At 36.2% G+C, this 25,625-nt stretch overlaps 3 protein-coding genes across 3 annotated transcripts in view; 2 read left to right on the top strand and 1 right to left on the bottom strand.

The window, feature by feature from the left end:
- The first annotated feature begins 780 nt into the window (after positions 1–780).
- Positions 781–8,092, top strand: pabpn1l (PABPN1 like, cytoplasmic). The gene is made up of 7 exons (XM_067400234.1): positions 781–900; positions 3,747–3,840; positions 4,171–4,238; positions 4,349–4,455; positions 4,533–4,620; positions 7,474–7,604; positions 7,875–8,092. Exons 2-7 carry the CDS (start codon positions 3,780–3,782, stop codon positions 7,912–7,914), a joined length of 495 nt encoding a protein of 164 aa, XP_067256335.1. The 5' UTR covers positions 781–900; positions 3,747–3,779; the 3' UTR covers positions 7,915–8,092.
- Positions 8,093–8,208: 116 nt separating this feature from the next.
- On the bottom strand, positions 8,209–13,193 carry trappc2l (trafficking protein particle complex subunit 2L). Its single transcript, XM_067400235.1, has 5 exons — positions 13,028–13,193; positions 10,285–10,457; positions 8,641–8,728; positions 8,449–8,528; positions 8,209–8,364 (listed from the first exon to the last, which is right to left on the bottom strand). The coding sequence occupies exons 1-5, from the start codon at positions 13,058–13,060 to the stop codon at positions 8,319–8,321; spliced, it is 420 nt and encodes a 139-aa protein (XP_067256336.1). The 5' UTR covers positions 13,061–13,193; the 3' UTR covers positions 8,209–8,318.
- The window catches only part of galns (galactosamine (N-acetyl)-6-sulfatase), a 48,537-nt gene continuing 35,995 nt past the window's right edge, over positions 13,084–25,625 (top strand). The window contains exons 1-7 of the mRNA XM_067400233.1: positions 13,084–13,316; positions 15,733–15,856; positions 18,103–18,177; positions 20,060–20,162; positions 20,619–20,762; positions 21,320–21,386; positions 21,497–21,624. Of these exons, the coding sequence (XP_067256334.1) occupies positions 13,221–13,316; positions 15,733–15,856; positions 18,103–18,177; positions 20,060–20,162; positions 20,619–20,762; positions 21,320–21,386; positions 21,497–21,624 (737 nt within the window). The 5' untranslated portion in view covers positions 13,084–13,220. The remainder of the gene's footprint in view (positions 13,317–15,732; positions 15,857–18,102; positions 18,178–20,059; positions 20,163–20,618; positions 20,763–21,319; positions 21,387–21,496; positions 21,625–25,625) is intronic.

The following is a 25,625-nucleotide window of genomic DNA, read 5'->3' on the forward strand; positions in this document are numbered from 1 at the left end:
CATAAGAAGGAATGTATACTGATGTCTTGTAAGTTATCTATGAACCACAATGGTCATCATTGGACCATCATTCCTAGTCAGTTGTCTACCATTCCTAGTCAATGAATTCCACAGAAATCCATTTGGATATTTTTCCATCATTTAGAACTAATCCTATTGAGAATTTCCCTTCAGTATTCTAGAATAGCACAAAAAGGAGATATTTTACAGCAAATAAAGTTCCTAAATTAACTATTAACTCTTTCTGAAAATCCCTGTGTTATTTTTTTTCAGTTGAGTTAAATAAAAGTGTCCAGCAGGTCGAGCAAACATTAAACCCAACCGCTGGGTTTGTCCATTTTCAACCCAACTTGGGTTGTTTTTAACCCAGCTTTTTTTAGAGGGTAGGCATGTATTATTTTTGGCTATTTTGACTAGTTTTTCTTTAACCTCAACAGCTTATAGGGATTTTTACAGTCTTATTTCAAGGTGCGTTAATTAAATTTTTTAGTCTAAAATCATAAAGATCCAATAAAAGTAGAGTTTTCTTAAGGAATACACAATATCCAATAGTACTTGTTTTAGTTTAATCCATCTGATCCTGCTGGATTTTTAGAGGGACCTTGTTTGATTCCAGTAGGATAGGGTTGGAAATTCCAAAATCCTTCATGGTTTTTTGACTAGAGTAAATTTGAAACCTCTACATTTTTCAAGGAGAAATAATCAACTAAACTATCTTCATTTATTTAAAACAAAATTTTCTTTTTTTTTTTTTTTTTTTTCTTCTTCAAAAAATACAATCACACCTGTTTCTTCTACTACACTCACTGGCGTTTGATTAGTCGAGTCAGGTGTGTTAGTTAAGGGCTGTACCGGGAAGGCTGTTGGAGCTGATGTTGAAAACCAGCGTGGATCCTCCAGGTAAAGTTTCACAAAGTAAGCAAGAAATTTGAATTTTCTGTTTACTTCGTTGTGAACAATATTAACGATCTGGTGGCAGAAAAAAAATCGTTAAATATAACTATTAAGCGAATACAAGGGAATGTCACACCTGAATATAGTGGATAAAATGGTCAATATCAGAATCCAGTAAACTGAAGCCGACTATTTCGCCATTTCATCGCGTTTGAGATTTAGCAAAATGTCCGCGCCATGTGCTGTGTCGTATTCAGACAATTAAGTTCTTTATGTAGCACAATAATCAACCAAATACACTGAAATCGAGATACATGTACACATATGTACATGTACACATGCGTAAGCCTACCTTAGTGCAGTTTTTCCAGTATAGTCCTCTGGAAATCATTCGGCGAAATCGGGAGTTTTCACACAAAGTCGTTGGCAGTTTAGCAGCGCGGCCTTGTTTTTTTTTTTTTTTTTTTTTGTACTCAAATCAATTACTAAACGAATTAAAATAACGATTTTAGGTTACATTCCTATACATATAGGAGAGTGTATTTTTAATAACTTTTAATAAGCGTTTAGGTGTGTTTTCTTTTTGTTTTTGCTGTTCTCTTAAAGGGACAGATCACCCCAAAATTATTTTAGGACTTTGTTGAAAATGTTATTTTTCCCATTCTTCTTTTTGTTCCTCAGAAAAAATAAGTATACGATTTGGTGAAGAGTAAATAATGACAGTAATTTTCATTTTTGGTTGAGCTATAAAAAAAAAAAATTAAAACGCATAATATCATGTAGTGGAAACTAAATGAGGTCATAGAAACTGCATGTATAAATTGATAAATGTACGTACCATGTGCTATTTTGTATTCAGACTATTAAAGGGTTAGTTCACCCAAAAATTCTGGCATTAATTACTCACCCTCATATCGTTCCACACCCGTAAGACCTTCATTCATCTTTGCAACACAAATTAAGATATTTTTGTTGAAATCTGATGGCTCCGTGAGGCATACATAGCCACCAATGACATTTCCTCTCTCAAGATCCATTAATATCTATAATATTAATCTTGAACCACTGTACTCGCATGAACTGATTTAAATCTGTTTTTAGTACATTAATGGATCTTGAGAGAGGAAATGTCATTGCTGGCTATGCAGGCCTCACTGAGCCATTGGATTTCATGAAAAAATATCTTAATTTGTGTTCCGAAGATGAACGAAGGACTTCCGGGTGTGGAACGACATGAGGGTGAGTAATAAATGGCAGAATTTTCATTTTTTGGGGAAAAAACACTTTTATAAATGCTCTGAAATAGAGAAACATACACATACGTAAGCCTACCTTAGTGCAGTTTTTAACAGTATGTTCCTCTTGAAAATCATTCGCTGAAATCGGGGGGTTTTACACAAAGTCGTTGCGTTGGCAGTTTAGCAGCGTGACCTTGTTTTATTGTATTCAACAAATCAATAAAACAAAACGATTTACATTCCTACACCTATAGGAGAGGGACAGATCACCCCTGATTTATTTAGAACTTTACAAGGTCTCCGTGATTTTTGCCATGTAAGACATGCTCCTGGATCAACATATTTCGTTGATCCAGGAACAACATTCCTATCCAAAAATTTAGTCCTAACCTTTTCCCAACCCTTAAACCTACCCCTACCCATAACCTATCCTTAAAATAGGAGGGAAATGTGTTGTAGAAGCACCTAACCCAGGTTGTAAGTCTAAACTTGACATAAATGGTAAACTTGTCCCGCAAATCTGATTGGTTGATTGGGATGTTGTTCCAGGATCAACAAATATGTTGATCCCGGAACATGTAGTACTTGGTGAAATCACGTTCACCGACTTTACATGTATGGATTTAATCCTGTATGAAAATGTTGTTTTCCCCATTGTTCTTTTGTGTAGGGCTGCACCACGATTAATCGTTTGCAAAATAAAAGTCTGTGTTTACGTAATAAGTGTGTGTGTTCTGTATATAATAATTATGTATATTTAAAAACACACACATGTATATTTAAGAAAAATCTTATAGTTATATATAATATAAAATATATTTAAATATATATATATTTATACATGCATATATATCTTAAATTTATACATGTATGTGTGTGTATTTATATATACATAATTATACACAGAATTTTTTTTACGTTAACACAGACTTTTATTTTGCAAACGATTAATCGCGATTGCAGCCCTACTTTTGTGTTCTTCAGGAAAAAATAAGCATACAACTTGGTGGAAAGTAAATAAAGAGAGCAGTTTTAATTTTTTGGGTGAACTATACTTTTAAAGGGATAGTTCACCCAAAAATTAAAATCCTGTCATTCATCTTTGGAACACAAATGAAGATCTTTTTAATGTAATATGAGAGCTTTCTGTTTTGTTTTCTAAATTATGTTAATTTGTGCAAAGAAAGCACTCGTGTCACTTCATAAAACTGAGGATAAACCACGAGTCACATGGATTACTTTTATGATATCTTTACTATCTTTCTGTGGCTTGAAAGTGGTAGTTGCATAGCCTGTCAATGGAGGGACAGAAATTTCTCAGATTACATTAAAAATCTTAATTTGTGTTCTGAAGATGAACATCTTATGGGTGTGCAACGACATGAGGGTGAATAATTAATGACCGAATTTTAATTTTTAGGTGAACTAACCCTTTAAATAGCCCTGCGGTGTGAATAATTTAAATTATTTTAGTCCAAATTAACATGAGGTCATAGAAACTGCGTGTATAAAAATCATACAAGAATGTCATCCTGCAAGAGATGTCCTGTCATCTACCCTTGTTTTCTGTGTACAAAAGGAGCTCTGTTTGTGTGGAAAATCTTGTTCCTTCAGGATCTGGATGTGATTCAAACTCGTGTGCTGGAAATGGACGAGTCTGACATGCAGTATGAGGTAGAGAGACAGTTTCCCTACAGCCCTCAGGCAGGTGAGCAGCCAGCTGGCCCACACCTGAGCCCATCTGCTGGGCCACAGTGTCTTATCACTGCCCAATGAGGCATGTCCCAGAAGGGCTGTCCTGCAGCCCGGCATGTAGTCTTATCTAAGGACATCTCTGCTTGCACAGGGACAGCCTTCTGTGACAAATGTGAACCCTAGTTAAATGCGCCAAAGACACACTTACAGAGTTCCTGAACCGTACTTTGGCAAGTCCTTGAAATTTAGACTTAAACATGATGTGCTCTTTGTACTAGGTCTATCTAATAGTGGTTAATATTTTATATAATTATAATTAACTTTATAATCTTGCCTTCCTCAGGATTGTTCTTCAGTATGACCCATGAAGAGAGAATAGATTCTGACAGGAGATCAATCTATGTGGGAAACGTAAGCTGCTTAGATCTCCTTAGATCTCCAGATATTTGAACGTTTCCTTTCATTTGTATTTTAATCATGTATTCTAGGTGTATGTTTATGCAGTATTGTTTGACTTGCAGGTGGATTATGGAGCAACTGCAGATGAATTGGAGATGTACTTTAACGGCTGTGGCCACGTAAACAGAGTTACAATCCCGTATAATAGATTCACAGGCCATCCAAAAGGGTGCGTATCCTTTCGGCTCCAAAACAAAATATAATTTAACATCAAGCATGTTTTATATGAGTATGTTTTCCCTGTAGCTTCGCCTACATTGAGTTCTCAGAGAGGGAGTCGGTGAGGACCGCCATGACTTTAGATGAAACCCTATTCAGAGGGCGTGTCATTAAGGTGAGATGGAAATGTAATGCAATGGCATATGGTTATGCATTACGTGGCAATGTTCACACCACAGCTGGATGTGGCCAAAATAATTTTTGGAAGACATTATTGAGGAAATTATTGAGGAATCAGACTTGAAAATGTATGAAAATCCAGCATTTAGTTGATCCTGATAAGCGCTCATTATCAGAGTTATAAATATGACGGCTTTCTTTTTCCATGAGGGGGTTTGGCATCATGACAGCTTTTTCCAGGCGGTTCATTAAAGAACGCGACACTGATCAAAACTCTCCCTGATGGGAGAAATTTAAGCTTTTTGAAACATTGAATCAATTACCACTCACTGTTGACCCCTGCTGGTCAGAACTGTGTAAATGCAGTGAAAACAAAGCCCAAACATACATTAAAAACACCTTTAACAAACCAATTACAAATGTTTTACTGAAGGTGTCATCTATTAATAAATCATCTTATACCATTAAATATGAAGTGTATATAATGTGATTTATTTTATTATTATATTGTAAAGCTTGTTTTGTTAGTTTTATGGTGAGTTTGGTTAATCAGACCACTAAGAAACTTTTAGCTACAACTCTTTCTTTTTTACTATACTGTCATTAAATGTCTAAAAATGTATAAAACTGATCCGAGATCAGGCAAAAATCATATATAGACACTGGTTCATGAATTCAGAGATCATCGCCCCCTAGCGGCGAAACATTGACATTGTGAAACGTTTCGAAACGGTAACGAAGCCTTGTTTACTGAAATCACATGACTTTGGCAGTTTGATACAAGCTCTGGTTGAAAACAAATGATTCGCAAAAGTCTTAAAGGTCCCGTTTTTCTTGTTTTTTTTTTTAAGCTTTGATTGTGTTTATAGTGTGCAACATAACATGTGTTCATGTTTCGCGTGTAAAAAAACAGTATTTTTCACATAATTTACCTATCTGTATACCGCTGTTTCCACTGTCATAAAAACGGGCTGAAGACTTTCTTGTTCTATGAAGTCCCTCCTTCAGAAATACGTAACGAGTTCTGATTGTGCCAGCGGTTCCTGTGTTGTGATTCGACAGCAGCTTAGCGCTCCTTGCCCGGAAAGGTCACGCCTCTTACCATAACGTGTGCTGCACATAGTTTTACATGTGGATTATTGTGGTGGTGTGCCGAATGAACACAAAAGACAATAATTCCCGAGAGACTGAACTCTTTAATCTCCACAAGCAGCGACAGAAAATGTACAACGTTAGCACTCACTCAGAAGAGTACCTCATACGGAAAACAGCCATATACATAAACATGGTCCCCTCTTGTGGCCATTATGTGCACTGCAGTCCAACATTAACTATTGCAGTAAGGATACCACAATTATAATTTTCGGGAACCGAGTTAAACATAAATTGTCACCATTGATCTCTAAGTACAGCGTCCCTGGGACGGCCAAACAAAGGTGATTGGACTGCGGGATGAAAATAACAGCGTTTCGACGACATGGCGACAAACACACTCTACACACGCAACTCTTGCTCTTCTCCATGGGAGCGCAACAAGACCACGCCCCCTTTTTGTGTATTCCTGTGGGCGGAGGTTAGTCAAACTGTTTTAGTGACGTCATTAAAGAAGGAAGTAGAGTGACGTAGTCCAAACTGGCCGTTCGATGTAGGCGACTTCTGTTAAATAAAATATCTCGCTTGGCATTGAACTTTGAGCTTTAAAATTTTACAGATTTTATTTATACTCTAACAACAACATTACACACTAACTAAAGTTTGAAACATGGGATCACGAAGAACGGGACCTTTAAAGCTTCATAAAGCAGTGTTTCGAAAGTGCCAGACAACTGTTTTCCATTTTGTGTGCCTTAAGCTGGGCATACACTGCGATTTTCGTTAGATTTTGTGCCGGATTCTGACTCGTCGGGCCGAATTTCAGCTTTGTCGTGCAGTGTACAGAGGGATCTGTGAGGTTCATATCACCCTTTTTGGGCATTGCCCATTTTGAATTTTGTCTAAATGCATTAAAAAAAAAATAATAATAATATTGCCGTTTTGTTATAAAAGTCTGTAAGTGTCATCAGCATCATGCCTTGTAATGATTTGTAATTTGCCAGCTGTAATAGCTGGTCTTAATAGATTCCTTCATGCTAACACAGACCGATTTTACCACAGTCGGCCAAACTTTCTGTCCGGCGTTTTGATTTTCTTTCGAACTCCTCCTAGACTGTTTGTGTGATTTTTCACCAAAACATCTTCAGACCATGCCGGCAAGAAGTTATGGATTTCGTGTCGATAGACGAAACTATTATCGTTTACCCAATCAACGAATTTGATGGCATGATGCCAAAACGACTCTAAGGCTGTATCTCTGCAAGTCTTTGGCATATTGCCAACAAACTTTGTCATTATCACCCCACAATGACCACACAACATCAATTTAGTCACAGCGCCACCTATTGGTCAAGTGATAAGCAATTAAATCATATTACTAGTGATTCTATTTGATTTTTCAGACATTTTGACTAAAATAATTTTAAAATGTCTATAATTACTCATTGTTGCAGTTTGTCCGACTACTTCATTTTTGTTTTCTTCTCATAAACATACAACAGCCTACCATTATATGCATGTGGTTCAGTTTTGCATGTCCAATATGGGCCAAATTTTAATTATGTAAACAATCAAGAAAAACGTAATTGTGCACATTAAAAATGTAATTGGGCTATATTCACACTCTTGTGGTGTGAATGTAGCCATAGCATCTCCAGTGTTGTTTTCCTTGTAATGAATCTGTTTTTTTGTTTGCAATGAAATATAAATCTGTGACAGGAGGAAACCATTTCATTTCAAGCTCTTTGTGCACTAGGTATTGCCAAAAAGAACAAACATTCCAGGTTTCAGGACTACAGATACGAACTTGCGTGGAGGCTGGTCCCGAGGACGGGGTTTCCGTGCCTCGAGATTTTACAACCCATTCAGAGGCTGCCACTTCATTAGGTCAGTTCTGCCAATTCATAACCATATGTCACATGATACAGAGCTCTAATTATTGCAGAGACGCAGTGGTCCGTGGCCTTGCACATTTCATATATGCTGAAATGTTCTCTAACCATATAATTCCATATTGCTTTCAGATTTGTGAAGCCCAAAAACTAATGCAAATTTACAGTGATCATAGTGGTTTAACAGTCATATGGAAGTGTGGCATTTCTCTGGCTTTCTTTAATGATGTCTTAATTTTACTTTTTTTTTTTTTTTTTTTTTTAGGGAAAATGGACGAGCTCATCCATGGGTTGATTCTTTTTGATATTCATTTTTCTGTTATCTTCAAAGCACTTCTTGGTGCTAATTAAAGTACGTTTCAGTAGTTGTATGAAGGGAGCTCAGTTTAGTATTATGATTATTTTGTATGTGTGTTTGTAGCTTGTATGACACTACAGAAAGCGGAGACTTGATTTCTATTGAGTGGTTAAAGTTTTATTTGTATTTTATACAATTTCTTTAAAATACCATGCCTGTGGGAGGCTGAGATGTCTTGTGAATTTCAGTACTTTGTCTATTTTTGCTTTTTTCATGCTTGGACTTCATCACTGTAAATAAAATCAATATTATCACGAGTCGTTTTATGAAACACAAATTATTTATTTTCACTGAAACAAACAATACATAATGGACACTGATGCAAATATATACAATTGTAAAGAGAGGATTTCAGCAGGCCTGCACCATCATAGCTGAAACTATACCGTCAAAAGCCCTGAGGAGAGAGAAAAATATCATATTAGAGTATCTGTCGCTGTATCAAACACTCCAAATGCATGTTTTCACCAAAGAAACTTACTTTGATTGAATTGGATCTCCAGGATTGTAGAATGGGTTACACATTACATCAGTGAAGGAGTTGTGCAACTTTCTGAACATCTGAGGAAAGAAAGAAAAGCTCAACTCATCATTACAACCCATGTGATTGACACATCTCGCCTCTTTTGTTGTTGTTGTTGTGAAATGTACACGTTCCACCGATGTAACTCACACTTCTGATTTCGTTGTCTCGCAGAGATGTGTTGGAAGAATCGACAACAATCACAAACTTCACCTTAGAGTTTGTCACATAGCCATATCTGTAAGTGTTGTTAAGTTGAACATGTTGTGCATAAGAAAGCAGCCAATCTTAAAGTGATAGTTCACCCCAAAATGAAAATTGTGTCATTTTCTCTGAATCATGTCGTTCCAAACTTCTCCTGTGGAACACAAAATAAGATATTTTGGATAATGCTGGTAACCAAAAAGCTTTGATCAATGACTTCCATTGTATTATACTTCCATTGTGTGATATTTTTTTAGCTATCTTTTATCTTTCACAGAAGAAAGTCATTTTGGGTGAACTATACATATACTTTATCTCACTTTATTAAGCAATTTCTTTGCTGTTGACATTCAATGATCCAATTCAATCAAACTAATAATCAAAAAACTTTTCTTTTTTTTTATTGCTGAAGAAAGAGTGTTGAACTTGAGGCTTATTCATTTCACTTGTTGTGAAAGGGCCTTTACATTTGCCAAAATAAAACTTTTTTTGATTTTTTAAGGGGCCTTTGAACTTTTTTTTTTTTTTTCACAAGATGTAATATAAGTCTAAGGTGTCCCCTGAATGTGTCTGAAGTTTCAGCTCAAAATACCCCATAGATTTAAAAAAAAAAATTTTAACTGCCTATTTTGGGGCATCATTAAATATGCGCCGATTCAGGCTGCGGCCCCTTTAAATCCTTGCGCTCCCCGCCCCAGAGCTTGCGACTGCCTTAAACAGCATAAACATAGTTCACACGGCTAATATAACCCTCAAAATGGATCTTTACAAGATGTTTGTCATGCATACTGCATGCATGCATCGGATTATGTGAGTATTGCATTTATTTGAATGTTTACATTTTGATTCTGAATGAATTTGAGGCTATGGCTAATGCTACACTGTTGGAGAGATTTATAAAGCATGAAGTTGTTTCATGCATTCTCTGTAAAGCTGCTTTGAAATGATATGTATTGTGAAAAGCGCTATACAAATAAATGTGAATTGAATATAATTTATGCATTATACAGACTGCAAGTGTTTAATAATGAAAATAGCGACGACTCTCTTGTCTCCGTGAATACAGTAAGAAACGATGGTAACTTAAACCACATTTAACAGTACATTAGCAACATGCTAACGAAACATTTAGAAAGACAATTTACAAATATCACTAAAAATATCATGATATCATGGATCATGTCATTTATTATTGCCCCATCTGCCATTTTTCGGCAAATATTGGGGGCGTACATATTAATGATCCCGACTGTTACGTAACAGTCTGTGTTATGTTGAGATTCGCCTGTTCTTCGGAGGTCTTTTAAACAAATGAGATTTACACAAGAAGGAGGAAACAATGGAGTTTGAGACTCACTGTATGTCATTTCCATGTACTGAACTCTTGTTATTCAACTATGCCAAGATAAATTCAATTTTTAATTCTAGGGCACCTTTGAAAACCAAAAAACAACAAAAAAAGAAATGTTACAGAAAAAGCAACATTACTTTCCATAAAAGTAATTAGTTTTTGAGGGAACACCTCAATATTGTAACACTGCATCACAATAAGAAAGAAAAGATGATCACAACTGTCGACTTTAAGGATACACTTTGTAGTCCTCCGTTGGATACAGGAGTCCCAGATAAAGCTCCCTCTGGTCGCCCAAGGCTTTGCCCACACCGGAGATCTTCTCCTCCACTACATCCAGAGAAGTGTGCACTGTGTAGTGGAACTTGAGTTCCCCCTGTGTAGGAACGCTCCGAATGTACAGTGGATAGTTCTGCAGAGATCAACATAAGTTGTGTCAATGTAACGTCCGCACACAATGCTATTAGAAATTAATGTGTGTTCATTTTGTGAATGGGTCTTTGACGAATAAGGTTTATAAAAGTGTAAAAAACAATGTAGATATCATTAATTTTGACATTTTATTTAATGTTAACAATGAGATTGTGGTTTTTATAATCAATTAACACTGCTTTTGTCTTTTTTTTTACAAGATGGACAAAATTTGTCACCAAAAATATAATTTGGTTTAACCAAAAGACACTTTTGGTTTTACTGAATGACAATATTTTCAAGCAATGCGAACAGGCTGATATCTAGCTAGCTAACAAAAGTACAATAAAACATTTTATATTTAGTCCAAGTTTTTAAAATATTAAAACATTTTTCATGTTTTATAGCGGTTGCACAAAATGACCTGATGTTTCGGGACATGCGTATGATCAAGTATTAATTTTTCAAATAGTTAAGAGAGACTTAGTTACTTTGCTTCATGACCATGTGGTTCCTTGCAGGTGTCTGAATGATGTCACATGATATTGACCGCATGACTTTATATTGGTTACTCCAAATGACAATAATGAAATTAATTTTTCCGGACGTTCTTTCTCATAACAAAGCAACGACTACAAAATATAATTAAAACCTTTTGGATTCAATGAAAGAGATCTAGTTGTACTATCTTACATACTTTGTTTTTTATTGTTATTGAGGATTTCGGACAAAAAAAATGATCTGTCATGTCATTGACCCCAATAAGCATTAACTATTTGTCTATTTGCAATAGCCATGACCCGTGAGTTAGTGACTGATATATCATGGCTGCATCCAAAATCACATGCTTCCCTACTATATAGTAGGTGAAAAACAGTATGTGAGAAAAGTAGTATGTCGGAATTCACAGTACTCAGCAAAAAGTCCCCGAATGACCTATGACTTCCAGCGAGGTTCTGAAGTGCGCATCCGATGGACGCTTTACTATCCCATGAGGCCACAGGAAAGGATTTGTGAATGGCAGTGAAGCGACACAACTGATATTGGTAAGTCACATGATAATGACAATATAGCGAATGAATGTAGTATGCCCGCATTACATTCATACTAGAACATAATTTAATGCTTACATGCTTAAAGTACATACTTATTCAAAATTAGTACCTACAGGAGAGAGTATTTGAATTCAGACACAGCCCATGTGTTAGACCAGGGTTTCCCAAATGTTCAATTTACAAAATATCAAACTTTTTTTAAAAATGGAAAAATGTCCATAAGATGTAATACAAATTTCAGCTTATATTTATAATAAGTTGTAAGAGTGCATGTAAAAATATGAAGCATTTCCAGTATGAAAATTCCTGAGGTAAGTATTATTCATATTAATGGATGTTAAATGAGAACTTGTCATGTAATTTTAATTTATACCAGGGCTCTCTGACAGGCTTGATTCTGATTGGCCAATGACAGCATGTGGCGGTCAAATGTTTATAATCCATCCCTCTGTAGTCAATACAAGAAAGCTAATACATTTTTTCATGTCTTTGCATTTATTTATTTAAGTAGACCGATAAAGATTACGCAAAATGACAGCATGTATAGTCTTCATTAATGCACAGTCTGTTTTATATTTCTTCCCAATTGTACTTATTATATGTAAGGGATACCATAGTTATTTTGAATTAGTACTTTTTATTTAAATGTATGCATTCATCCATGTTTACACAGTTAAGGAAAACTTGTAGAATTAAACTACATTAATTTGTAACATACAAAATTACAAATACGGTAAGTTTGAGATTACATACAAACCCTTACGAAATACAAAAACAGTTATTATAGTTAAACCATGATAACACCACATAAAAAAAAAACTATAGTAATTTATAGTAAAGTACTTGAATTAATTTGTTGTGGTAAATCTATAGTTGCTGTGATAATATAACAACTATAGTAATATAAACAAACTACTACGTTTTATACAACTATAGGGTATATTATACTACAATACACTAGTTTACTGTAGTAAAAACTAAAGTATACTACAGTATTTATTACAGTGCATTACAGTTAATACTACAGTATGCTGTAACATTCACTAACAAAGTGTTAAATACTATAATATATACAGTATACTACAATTTACTATAGTATTTACGATAGTAATTTTTCATGTCCAATTTAGAACACTACCCATAGTTTAACCATTTATACAAATGGTAATAAATCCGCCAAAAAACATGGTTACCACAATTTTACTATAGTAAAATCATGGTTATTTTTTGTAAGGACACTCTCTAATCTCGCATGAAAAGAAAAATCGCTCAAAAACAAAGCAGGGTTGTAATAAAAACAAAAGTGAAACATGTTCAATCGCATTTCAAAGCATTCATGCTAAACTATAAACACAAATACACGTCAATATGATGTCACTAAAACATATCAAACGCTCTTAGCAATAATTCATCAGATCTGATTAATCTAGCGCATCGGATGTTAAATGCATTCAAACATTAACGTTACCTATAAATGCTTTACTGTATCGTAAAAAGATCAAATGTTTTCCTTTACCTCCTTCGCAATGACTGCAATACACACCGCCATGATGCTGACGCGACACACGTCGGTCACGTGACACGCGAGAGTCACATGATCCACAGTTCCACAGCGCTTCGAATTATAATAGTTCTCGTGATTCGAGAATTTTTAAAGAGCACTTCCTGAAAGCTGCATGAGTGACTGTGAGAAGATCTGAAGGACGGAGATGTGTGTTCGGGCTGTGATGTGTGTGTTGTGGGCAGCGTGTGTGTGTCAGACTGCAGGAAGACATCCCAACATCATCATCATGCTCATGGATGATGTAAGTTTGGCTCTTTTCACATCAGAATCACTCTTGTGTGTGCGTGTTTAGTGTGCATTTGTGCAACACACTTATATATTTGATCTGTGGAATACATTTGTGTACTTTGTTTTTAGGCGCGTTCACGCCGTGTTGTAATTACTGCTTGTGAAACGCGTTCACATCCTCATAGAACTCGTAATAACAACTGGGAGTTTTCTGAGAGGTCCAACTTGTACCACGTGACCGCTGCAGATTCAATGTGCATTGTTCCGAGTGGAACGTCACGTGTTGTCATCTCGTCATCACGACTGTTTTTATGTTTTTGTGATGGTTGTTCATGAGTCTCTTGTTTGTCCTGAGCAGTTAAACTGAGCTCTGTTCTTCAGAAAAATCCTCCAGCTCCTACAGATTCTTCAGTTTTCCAGCATCTTTTGCATATTTGAACCCTTTCCAGCAGTGACTGTATGATTTGAGATCTGCGTTTTCACACTGAGGACAACTGAGGGACTCAAACACAACTATTAAAAAAGGTTCAAACATTCACTGATGCTCCAGAAGGAAATATGATAAATTAAGAGTCGAAGGGTGAAAACTTTTGAACAGGATGAAGATGTCACAATTTTTCTTATTTTGTTTAAATATATATATTTTTTCATTTAGTACTGCCCTTCGGAAGCAACAGAAGATACTTGCATGTTTCCTGGAAGAAAAAAATAAATGCAATTTACCTTGATCTTCAAATTCCAAAAGTTTAATGCATCGTGTTTCCTTCTGGAGCATCAGTGAATGTTTGAACCTTTTTTAATAGTTGAGTTTGAGTCCCTCAGTCGTCCTCAGTGTGAAAACACAGATCTCAAATCATTCAGTCACTGCTGGAAAGGGTTCAAATATGCAAAAGATGCTGGAAAACTGAAGAATCTGCAGGAGCTGGAGGATTTTTCTGAAGAACAGAGCTCAGATTAACTGCTCAGAACAAACAAGAGACTCATGAACAACCATCACAAAACACAAAAACAGCTGTAGATCATCAGGTGACCACACACAGGATTAAAGGTGCCCTAGAACCAGTTTTTACAAGATGTAATATAAGTCTAAGGTGTCCCCTGAATGTGTCTGTGAATTTTCAGCTCAAAATACCCCATAGATTTTTTTTTTTATTATTATTTTTAAATGCCTATTTTGGGGCATCATTAACTATGCACTAATTCAGGCTGCGGCCCCTTTAAATCGCGCGCTCCCCGCCCTCCCGAGCTCTCGACTATAATACAGTGCATTTACAAAGTTCACACAGCTAATATAACCCTCAAAATGGATCTTTACAAGATGTTCGTCATGCATACTGCATGTATGCGTTGGATCATGTAAGTATGGTATTTATTTTGATGTTTACGTTTGATTCTGAATGAGTTTGAGGCTATGATCCGTGGCTAAAGCTAACATTACACACTGTTGGAGAGATTTATAAAGAATGAAGTTGTGTTTATGAATTATACAGACTGCAAGTGTTTAATAATGAAAATAGCGACGGCTCTTGTCTCCGTGAATACAGTAATAAACTATGGTAACTTTAACCACATTTAACAGTACATTAGCAACATGCTAATGAAACATTTAGAAAGACAATTCACAAATATCACTAAAAATATCATGTTATCATGGATCATGTCAGTTATTATTGCTCCATCTGCCATTTTTCACTATTGTTCTTGCTTGCTTACCTAGTCTGATGATTCAGCTGTGCACAGATCCAGACGTTAATACTGGCTGCCCTTGTCTAATGCCTTGAACATGAGCTGGCATATGCAAATATTGGGGGCGTACATATCAATGATCCCGACTGTTACGTAACAGTCTGTGTTATTTTGAGATTCGCCTATTCTTTGGAGGTCTTTTAAACAAATGAGATTTATATAAGAAGGAGGAAACAATGGAGTTTGAGACTCACTGTATGTCATTTCCATGTACTGAACTCTTGTTACTGTACTGAACACATACTTATGAATGGGGTTATTTTAATAAATTCAGCTATTTTTGTGTGTGTGTGTGTGTGTGTGTGTGTGTATACACATTCCAATAAATTAAATGATTAATTGAGAAATTAATTCTTACTGAATATTACATATCAAATATTTTTGTCCAGGCTGTCATACATAGAAATTATGAACACAATATTAGTTACTGATTATTTTGTTTTTTTTCATGTGAGCTTTTTGTTTTTCTATGCATTTAATTTTTTTGCATAGTAAAATAAAAATTGTAGCTGTAGTTTGCCTTTTTTATATTTAAAATAATTCCTTTTTTTAATATTTTAAATAAGTATTTTCCTCATATTTTGATAGTTTAATCAAACTTGTTGGGTCATTAAAAACAAATATCTCCTCTTGACATCACTGTTGGCCGTATATTGGATGATAATCTCTGTCTCTGTCTGCAGATGGGATGGGGTGATTTGGGAGTTTTTGGCGAGCCATCCAAGGAAACTCCAAACTTGGATCTGATGGCCGCTCAGGGAATGCTGTTTCCAAACTTCTACACCGCCAACCCTCTGTGTTCCCCCTGTAAGTGCTCACCTTCATCTCTCTATCACAATGGCTTTGTTCCGAATGGGATATTAGCATAGTGCTTACTGTACAGTACTGTATTCTGCCTGCGATAAATGTTTTAAACAATGCATCACATTTATTCAGATCAGGTTATTATGTTGGAAATAAATGTAGTTATTTATTTTGCCAGTCCAAGCAAACAAAGTAAATAAAGACATGTTAATTATTTAGTTTAAGTGCTCTAGCTCTGGTTTTATACAGTACTGCACATTTTAGACAATGAAGTAACTCTCCTGGGTGTTTAGAAAAATTGCATAGTGTTAAAATGAAATGAGTTGAATGGTTGTGTAAACGAAAAGTGCGTTTGGTTTCCAACACGTGCTGTAAACGGTTGACCAATCACAACAGACTCCATAGCTTACTCATTTAGACATTTACCGCCACCTACTGGCAGTTTTAGTTTCTTAGAGTATTATTTCATTAAAAAAAAAAAAAAAGATTTCATATTTTGAGGGTAGTTCTGTTTAATTACATTTACTCATGTAGTTTCAAACCTTTCTTTCTTTTGTGGAATATAAAAGAAGATATTTTGAATAATGTTGGTAACCAAACAGTCTGTAAATATATCTAAACACCAATTAATTAAAAAAATAAAATCATGGCCTTTGTAGCCTAAATGTTTATGAGTAATAAATTCTGTGTTGAATCAAATAAAATATTTCTTTCTAAAGCTATTTTTAATGTCTATTTGATGCTTTTCTCATTTAACACAATAATGATTTAAATGATCTTTTGGGGGTAATTTCTCAGCTGAATTAGATTAAATTGCAATTAAAAATTTTAATCACTTGACAGCCCTATAAACTCATTATGCAGTATATCCTATAAAACGAATTATCAAATTTGCCCCTATTTGGGTGTGAGTAAAAACACGCCATTTTTGTGTGTGTCCCTTTAAATGCAAATGAGCTGCTGCTCCCACCCCCTTTCCAGAAGAGGGCGGAGCTTTAACAGCTCAACAACAACAAAGCTGGAGAATCTCACGCAGCCAAAATGAGGAAAGTGTTCAGCCTTACATTGTTCAAACCGGAGTCGACACTGATGGAGAGACTCAGGAAGAAGTTTTAGACGTTTCTGAATGGTTAGTGGATAAATTGATGTAGTTGCTGTGGAGTTGATTCAACTCATCCACTAGCATGTGCCGTCATGTTCATCTTTTGTGTTGAATTGACCCTCGTTTGTGAAGCAGTCCGGCGTAAAATGACAGCATGACAACAACACTCTACTACAACAACTCTTCCTCTTCTCTAAAGCAGCCCAACATGGCCCCGCCCCCTTTGTTGTGTATTCTCGGAGGCGGGGTTTATGTAAATGTTGGGGTTTGTGATGTCACAAACCCAGGAAGAAGCTGGTTGTAGTCCCTACCAGCCGTTTAAAAAGCAATTTCTGTAAAAGAAAATATCTCTTTACATTGAATTTTGAGCGTCGTAACTTTGCAGATGTTGTTTATGTTCAAACAGCAACATTACACACTAACTAAAGTTAAAAAAGTGAAATTATAATAAACCACCCCTTTAAAAATTTGAGCTGACAATTCGTCATTATTATTACAATGCAGTTGCATCTATTTTACTGTTCATTCATTTTTTTATTTCATCCTGCTGAGGAAACACAAGACGTGTGCAGCTGCATGATAGTGAGAGGACGACTTATTATGCTAATATGGATAATACACCAGCAGTACTGAAATATGCTAATTATGCATAATTTGGGAATTTGAATGGACTTGCTATGCAGAGCAGATCTTCTTTTAGTCCTCTTTTCAATTCTAATTAATTTTTAAGCAAATAAGGCTTAATCAATTGTTAATCTCAAATGTGTGAGATGAAGGTGCCTGGAGCACTCGTACCTGCCGCTATTATAGAGCTTTCCCTTCAGAAACTTAATTAGAATTTTAATCACAAAGTAGATAGAGGAGAACTTCCTAATGATAATATCCAGGGTGAGCTCTCTCATGTCCAAAGCCTCTTTCCTTTCTCTCTCTTCCAAATGCAGTCTTAAATACCACATGATTTAAATTTCAGGAAATGCATTTGATTATATTTTAAAACTTATTAAGAGCAAGCAAGAGTTTGCAGTTTAGTATAGCAACTTTTGCTCTTGCAAAACAAACGTTTATATAGGAGTTACACATTTTAAGTACAGGTATGTATTTTGTGTCTTTGATGTTTATAATCTGCATAATTTGTATAATTCCACAGCCAGGGCCGCTCTGCTCACGGGAAGACTTCCTGTGCGGAATGGATTCTACACCACCAATGCTCATGCTAGGAACGGTATGATCGTAAAACATTTGCTTCTTTCCTCAGCCCTCCATCACTGTTTTCAGTAAATCTATTCTTACGACTTTATGGTGCACTCCTATAATCAGTAAAATAACGTGAGTTATGTAATCGGATTACTTTTTTCAAGTAATGCATTACTTTTAAATTCGAATGAGGTACTTTTTGAAATAAGTAACTCTTTGTTTTTCCATTTATTAACTGACACCTCTTTTTTTGTTCTTTTTTTTGTCTTCTCAAGACAGTTCGATTGCACCCTGTGACGTCATTTTCCGTCATGAAAATTTTTCCGCCATTTAGAATTTTCTGAAAAACCTACTTTTTTCGAACTCCTCGTAGGCCGTTGCTCTGATTTTCACGAAAACTTAACCAGATCATCTCCAGACCTTGCCGACAATAAGTGACGGAATTCAAGTCGATTTGTCAAACCGTTTTCAAAAAATGCACAAACGAATTTTACAAAACGCTTGTGAAAATAGACGCAAGGCTGTATCTTCTCAATGCTTTATCGTATTCAGATGAAACTTGGTCCATGACCTGAGGTAATATGCTGCGTTTTGTCACAGCACCACATACTGGCACAGAGATACAAAAAACGGCTATTTTTGCTTTGCAATATCGGGCATTTTGGGCATCGGCCATTTTGAATTTTGATGTAAAATGCTGTATTTTATGAACACATTAGCGTATCGTTACGAAACTCGGTATGTGTCTTCGGCACTAGTTTCAGGGTAGCGCCACCTTGTGGTCAAAAGTTATAACGAAATTTCCAAAAATGCTAATAACTTTTGAATAAATTAGTCTATTTTAATGAAACTAAATGGTTTTAAAATATTGTTTGGCTTATGCCGAGAACATAGATACCAATTTTGCCATATTTGGCCAAACTTCATGTCCACCATTTTTGTCCAACCTACTTTTTCAAATTCCTTATAGACGGTTTGTCCAATTTTCACCAAAATATCATCTTACACAAAAATGCTATCATCATCAGACTATGCCAGCTAAAAGTTATGGATTTCGTATTGATAGACAAAACCGTTTTCGTATATAGCAACAAATTTCAGGCAAGATGCTAAAACGAATCTTGAGGCTGTATCTCTGCAATGCATGGCATATTGACAGCAATATTTCATTTCACTTTTGCTTTGAAAGAGCCTTTAGATTTGCCAAAAATATAACTTTTTTTTGTTAGTAAAAAGGCACAAAGTGCAAATAGCAGTATTTTCTGTGTGTAAATAGTGCCAGATACTATTTTCACCTTTGTATTGTAGTTTATTATAAAACAATATGCAATAACATATTCAGTGTATGTGATTATATTACTAAACTCATTAAATGTATGCCACCTTATCGGCACAATAAAGCCCACGCTACACCTACCCGATGATAAACACTTTATTCCTAATAATAAATAGCCGTTATGCACTTTATTTCCACTTGACGAATATTTTTTTCAATTTTTATTTAAAATAAATGCCTTTCTGATCTGATATGTGATGGGAAAAGGGAGAAGATTTTGGGCGAGTTCAGAAAAAGGTTGTCAAAAGCCAACTCCACTCGTCTTTCTCTCCACGCCACTGATCCTGTTACCAGACCGGTTTCTTTTGTGATTTTGTCTGGTCCAATCAGACATTGTTGGGCGGAGTTACTGTAAATAGCGTCTGCAAACAAGGTGGGCTATTTGCACTTAGTGTTAAATATATTATAAAACAAGCAAGCAAGCCCAGACTGGGTGAGAAAAAGTAACGCAAAAGTAACGCAACGCATTACTTTCCATAAATAGTAATGCAATTAGTTACTTTTTTAGAGAGTAACACAATATTGTAATGCATTACTTTTAAAAGTAACTAAAAATAGACTTTCTCTCCGACAGCATACACACCTCAGGAGATAGTGGGGGGAATATCTCAGGACGAGATCCTGCTTCCAGAACTGCTGAAAAAGAAAGACTATATCAGCAAGATCGTCGGCAAGTGGTGAGATTCCTGCAGCTCCTCTCATGATGAGATGTCTTTCTCTGAATAATGATATGGGCTATAATAGAATATGAAGCAGTATAACATTTCAAACGATAGAATTTTATATTTTATATATATTTTTAATTATTTAGGACTAGTTTTAAATATCTAAGATTTTGTCAAATAATGACTCATGAAAAAATATTGCTTGTGTTGATATTGCTTTATTGGTCACACTGGAAATGGAAGGTCAAGTTGCATTATGGGATACAATTCCATGCAATGTGCACTGCTTGTTTACCTCTTGTCATATGCATTGCAAGTATATTTAAATACATGTTAAGTTACATTTGTAGTTAGCAATTAATACATAATTTGATCATTTTTAATAGTTTTATTGATGAAATTTCTTGCCTTTTGAATATACCTGCTGTCTTTATAAGATTTAATTTTAATCTTTCTCTCCTATCTCAGGCACCTTGGGCACAGAACTCAATACTTGCCTCTGAAGCATGGCTTTGACGAATGGTTTGGTGCTCCCAACTGCCATTTAGGCCCTTACAATGACAGCTCCCGTCCCAATATACCCGTCTACAACAACTCTGAAATGAAGGGAAGGTGAGGTACAAACATAATGCTTGCTAACAACACCTTAGAAAACCACATAGTAACATGCTGTGAATCATGGCTGTGATGTTTGAATATCAAGCACCTCCAGAGTTTGTTTGGTGAAGTGAATTTCCTCTTTCCTCTTGTAGCAGCTGCAGTGTAGTATCTCATTTTCTGCTTCCAAAGCAGCCATATGTGCATTCTGGGTCATTGGCTCTGGCGATAGGGCTAGTTTTGCGCTTAGCAGTGGGTTTAATCAGCATGGCGTGTTTGAGTCCGGTCAGATGAACACACAGACACACACCCAAGAGATGACAGGTTGTGTGTTTGGACACCTGGAACAGCCGGAGCATAAGAGAGTCGCCTCTACCGCTCCACGCCTCACAACGCACGTGTCTTCTGAGACAATTTACTTCTTCAGTTTCACTTCGTAATCACACCCTGGTGCAGCACTTGGTTTAGGAAGCTCATCATTTGGAACAAGAACTCATATGGCGCTGGAATGAGTTTGTGGGGATGGTCTCATTAGATCTGCAGGAAGTTTATATGATCTGTGTATTTTGCAGGTATTACGAAGACTTTGAGATTAATGTGAAAACAGGGGAATCCAACCTCACCCAAATCTATCTGGAGGTGAGTTTTCCTGTTCATTGGCTTGATTAATGTTTATTTGTGTGGATCAGTCATGGACAGATGCACTATGGGATGTGCCTGATGTTGGTTTTGATTCTATCTGTCTCCAGGAAGGCTTGAAGTTTATCTCTCAGCAAGCCACGGCCCAGCAGCCCTTCTTTCTCTACTGGGCTCCAGATGCAACTCACACGCCTGTGTACGCCTCAAAACACTTCCTGGGAAAGAGTCAGAGGGGGCGGTATGTGAGAATTATCATATTAAACTGCACGGCGTAACTAATTTTGCATGTTTGTGATATGCACATGAATGATATTTCAGATAATATGGATTAGATTGGATAGAAAAGGTGTGCAATTACTTTACACTACTGGTCAAAAGTTTGGAATATTTTTTTTAATGTTTTGTAATGTACATTAAGATTTTTATAGTCTGATTTGACTTATACATTTTTTTGTACAATCGGCAATTATGTCACTTTTAAAGTGATGGTCAAACTTTTAACACGTTTTTACTATTACAGCTCTCTAGGTTAAAAAAGGTAAAGGGAGCGATAGCGATTGTAAAAGGAGCGTTCTTTGACCGCTTTCTATGTATGATTTAATCACTGTTTAAATAACCGATTATTTTTATCCTACTAAGAGAAACAACGTGAAGTTGAGCGTTTAGTCACTGGTTTGATTTACTGACACACACACAGCAAAATCACTAGAGTTAAATCAACTCTCTAGATAGTGTTAAAGTAACACTGAAGCAGAGTTAAAGTTAATGAGATAATTAAGCAATGAATGAGCATTAGTGATGAACACCTGCTGTTAACAAGCAGAATAACTGAAGAAAAGATAATCCTCCTCTGCTGAGATCTTGAGAGATATAATGTATTTTATCTTCAGGTGATTTCACCTAAGGCCGGGTTCACACCACAAGCGTCAGCGGCGTGTGAGCGTGAACTGCAGCTGCAGAGACACGCGAGTATTCACACTGGAAGCATTTGTACAGCGTCACAGCAGCGGCTCGAAGCTACATATAAAGTGATTTAAGTTCTATACAAAGATAAGTTGGTCATTGTTAAACTTGATAGTCTTGAAAGTTTGTTAACATGCAAGGTGTACAACACTCGCATATAAACGTAAAATAAATAAAAATATAGCTGCAAGCAGCAATTACGGGGCCAAGCACAAAAATGGCACAACAACCAGCCAACACGGCCGTGAGCATCAGACCAACTGCAACAGTGAGCAAATAAAGACCTAATAGGATCATTTTAAGCAAAAGAGCTGAAAAATCACATATACAGTCAATAATAAAGATTTACTGGTTTATCACATTCCACCAATAGGTGGCGCTGTGAACAAATTCATGCGGTATGGTCAGAGTGAGGTGACAATGACAACCGCAAAGTTTGGTGTCAATATGTCAAAGCATTGCAGAGATACAGCTTCAAGAGTGGGTTTCGTTGCTCCGGTATAAAGATGATACGGTTCGATTTTGGTGAAAATTGGAACAATGGTCTTGGAGGAGTTCGAAAAAGTAGGTTTTTAAAGAAAAACAATATGGCGGACAGGAAGTTCAGCCGACTATGGAAAAATTTGATATCTATGTTCTCAATGCATGACCCAAGGAATCTACTGAGACCAGTTTCATTACAATCGGTTAATAAAGTCAAAAGTTATTAACATTTTTGTAAATTTTGTTATAGCTTTTGACCACAAGGTGGCGCTTCGCCGAAACTTTTTGAGTACTGTCAGGGCATTTTTGAGTACTGTCAGGGCAAAGACCCATACTGAGTTTCGTAACGATACGCTAATGCGTTCGTAAAATACAGCATTTTAGCACAAAATTCAAAATGGCCGACAGGCAAAATGGCCGATATGGGAAAATTGGATATCATTCGACTCTGAATGATGCCCCGAATCTAACGAGACCAAATATATGATTTTTGGACAAACCCATCAGAAGTTATAAGCAAAAATAGCCATTTTTCATATCTCTGCACCAGTAGGTGGCGCTGCACCGAAACACTGCATGATGCCTCAGGTCATGCTTGTGATGACATGTACCAAGTTTGGTCTGAATACGATAAAGCGTTGCGGAGATACAGCCTTACGTCTATTTTCGCAAGCACTACGTACAATTCGTTCACGTGTTTTTCGAAAACGGCTTGAGGAATCGACTTGAATTCCATAACTTTTTGTCGGCATGGTCTGAAGATGATCTGGTTCAATTTTCGTGAAAATCGAAGTAACTGCCTAGGAGGAGTTTGAAAAATTCAAAATGGCGGAAAAATTTTCATGATGGAAAATGACGTCATTCGTCTTGACCCAAGGAATCAGAGGGAAAAAAGAATTTTGTTTCTTGCCCTTACAGTTCAAAACTTATTAACATAAATATGAGTGCAACTTTGGACAGCTGGTGGCGCTAGAGGGATTGAGTTAGAGACTCCAAATTTGCTATGGACACAGTTCAGACTGTCATGATAATGTTTACAACACGGCAAACTCAGCGAAAAGGCAGCAAACTCGGGTTTGATTTGAGTATGCAAGAGCATATATAGCTGTCTGTGTAATAACTAAAATAATGTTTACATATCATATTTTCTGCCTAGTTTAGTTTAGTTTTTTATATGCCATACTTTAACCCAAACTGAATAATTAAAAACAAGTTTAAATGAGTAAATCTTCTATAAATATTTTTTAATATTAATTTTCTTTCCTGACATACTTCAATTCTTGTTAAAACACACTAGATATGCTTATTCTGTGCATTTTGAGCACTTTTTGTGTGAAATCATATTTATTTTGTATACTTTAATTGAGCTTTGGCAGCGCAGCAAAAATAAACCCAGCGCCAAAAACGATCGCGGCACTGCTGCTTCTGCTCTGCTCCTTACGCGTGCGGTGTGAACCCGGCCTAAGACTGTGAGTGAAGTCAGTTATAGTTCTTGTTTCTCTTTTCTTCATTGATGATTGAGCTTTAGTGATGAACACCTGCTGTTAACAAGCAGAATCACTTATTTAATCTCTTAAAGGTGCCCTAGATTCAAAAATTGAATTTACCTCGGCATAGTTGAATAACAAGAGTTCAGTACATGGAAATGACATACAGTGAGTCTCAAACCCCATTGTTTCCTCCTCCTTCTATAAATCTCATTTGTTTAAAAGACCTCAGAAGAACAGGCGAATCTCAACATAACACCGACTGTTACAGTCGGCATCATTAATATGTACGCCCCCAATATTTGCATATGCCAGCTCATGTTCAAGGCATTACACAAGGGCAGCCAGTATTAACATCTGGATCTGTGCACAGCTGAATCATCTGACTAGGTAAGCAAGCAAGAACAACAGCGAAAAATGGCAGATGGAGCGATAATAACTGACATGATCCATGATATCATGATATTTTTAGTGATATTTGTAGTGGGCAGGACTAACGTTACAATGATGAAGTAGGCGTTGATTTCTTCTGTGGAGGCGGAGTTTCACTTATCTCACCTATCACATTCCAGGATCAGTCGATCGCTGGACCTGGTGTCAATAAAAGCTTTTATTGGGGTAACATGGAAGCCTTCAGTTCTGAAACTTACAGGATATTCTTATAGTACAATGAGCTCTTATGTATCAAAAGCTCAGAGAAAAGTTGATTTCTCAATTCGTGACCACTTTAAACGGCATAGAAATCAAAACTGCCTCACATTAGGACTGTGAAGCTTTGGAGGTGTTGGACTCAATCTACTCCATCTGTGTTTTGAATCCAGTCCAAATGTAGTCTTTGACAAAAATGCTTCTTGCTCACAATTTTTATGAAACTTACCCATATTCAAGCATTGCATGAAGCTACTGTTTAAAAGCAGAGGATCTGTTCTACCTTTTGATATATTGCATGTTCAGATATTCATGCAACAAAAATATTCTGGGAGCCATGAAATTTTTGTGAAAATTATCAAAACGCTGGTGGGGAAAGAGTTGTCGGCCATAACATAATTATCATTTTGTCCAAATATTCTGCTTCTGTGCATTCCAGTTTTGTATTATAGAAATGATTGGCTAATGAGATGTTATTTTTCCTGCTCTGAAGCTAGAATAAGGGCTGGAGGCTTCATTGGTAATCTTGTCTGCAGCTGTTTAGTATTCCGCCCAGTGCTTTGGAATACTGGGGCTTCAGTAAGCATACGTTTCTTCAGAATGCTAAATGAGGCTTGTGTTGACAGAGGAATGGATCAAGGCTGAGGGGTATTAGCCA

Source organism: Chanodichthys erythropterus, chromosome 11 (assembly GCF_024489055.1).
Source record: "Chanodichthys erythropterus isolate Z2021 chromosome 11, ASM2448905v1, whole genome shotgun sequence".
Taxonomy (NCBI): domain Eukaryota; kingdom Metazoa; phylum Chordata; class Actinopteri; order Cypriniformes; family Xenocyprididae; genus Chanodichthys; species Chanodichthys erythropterus.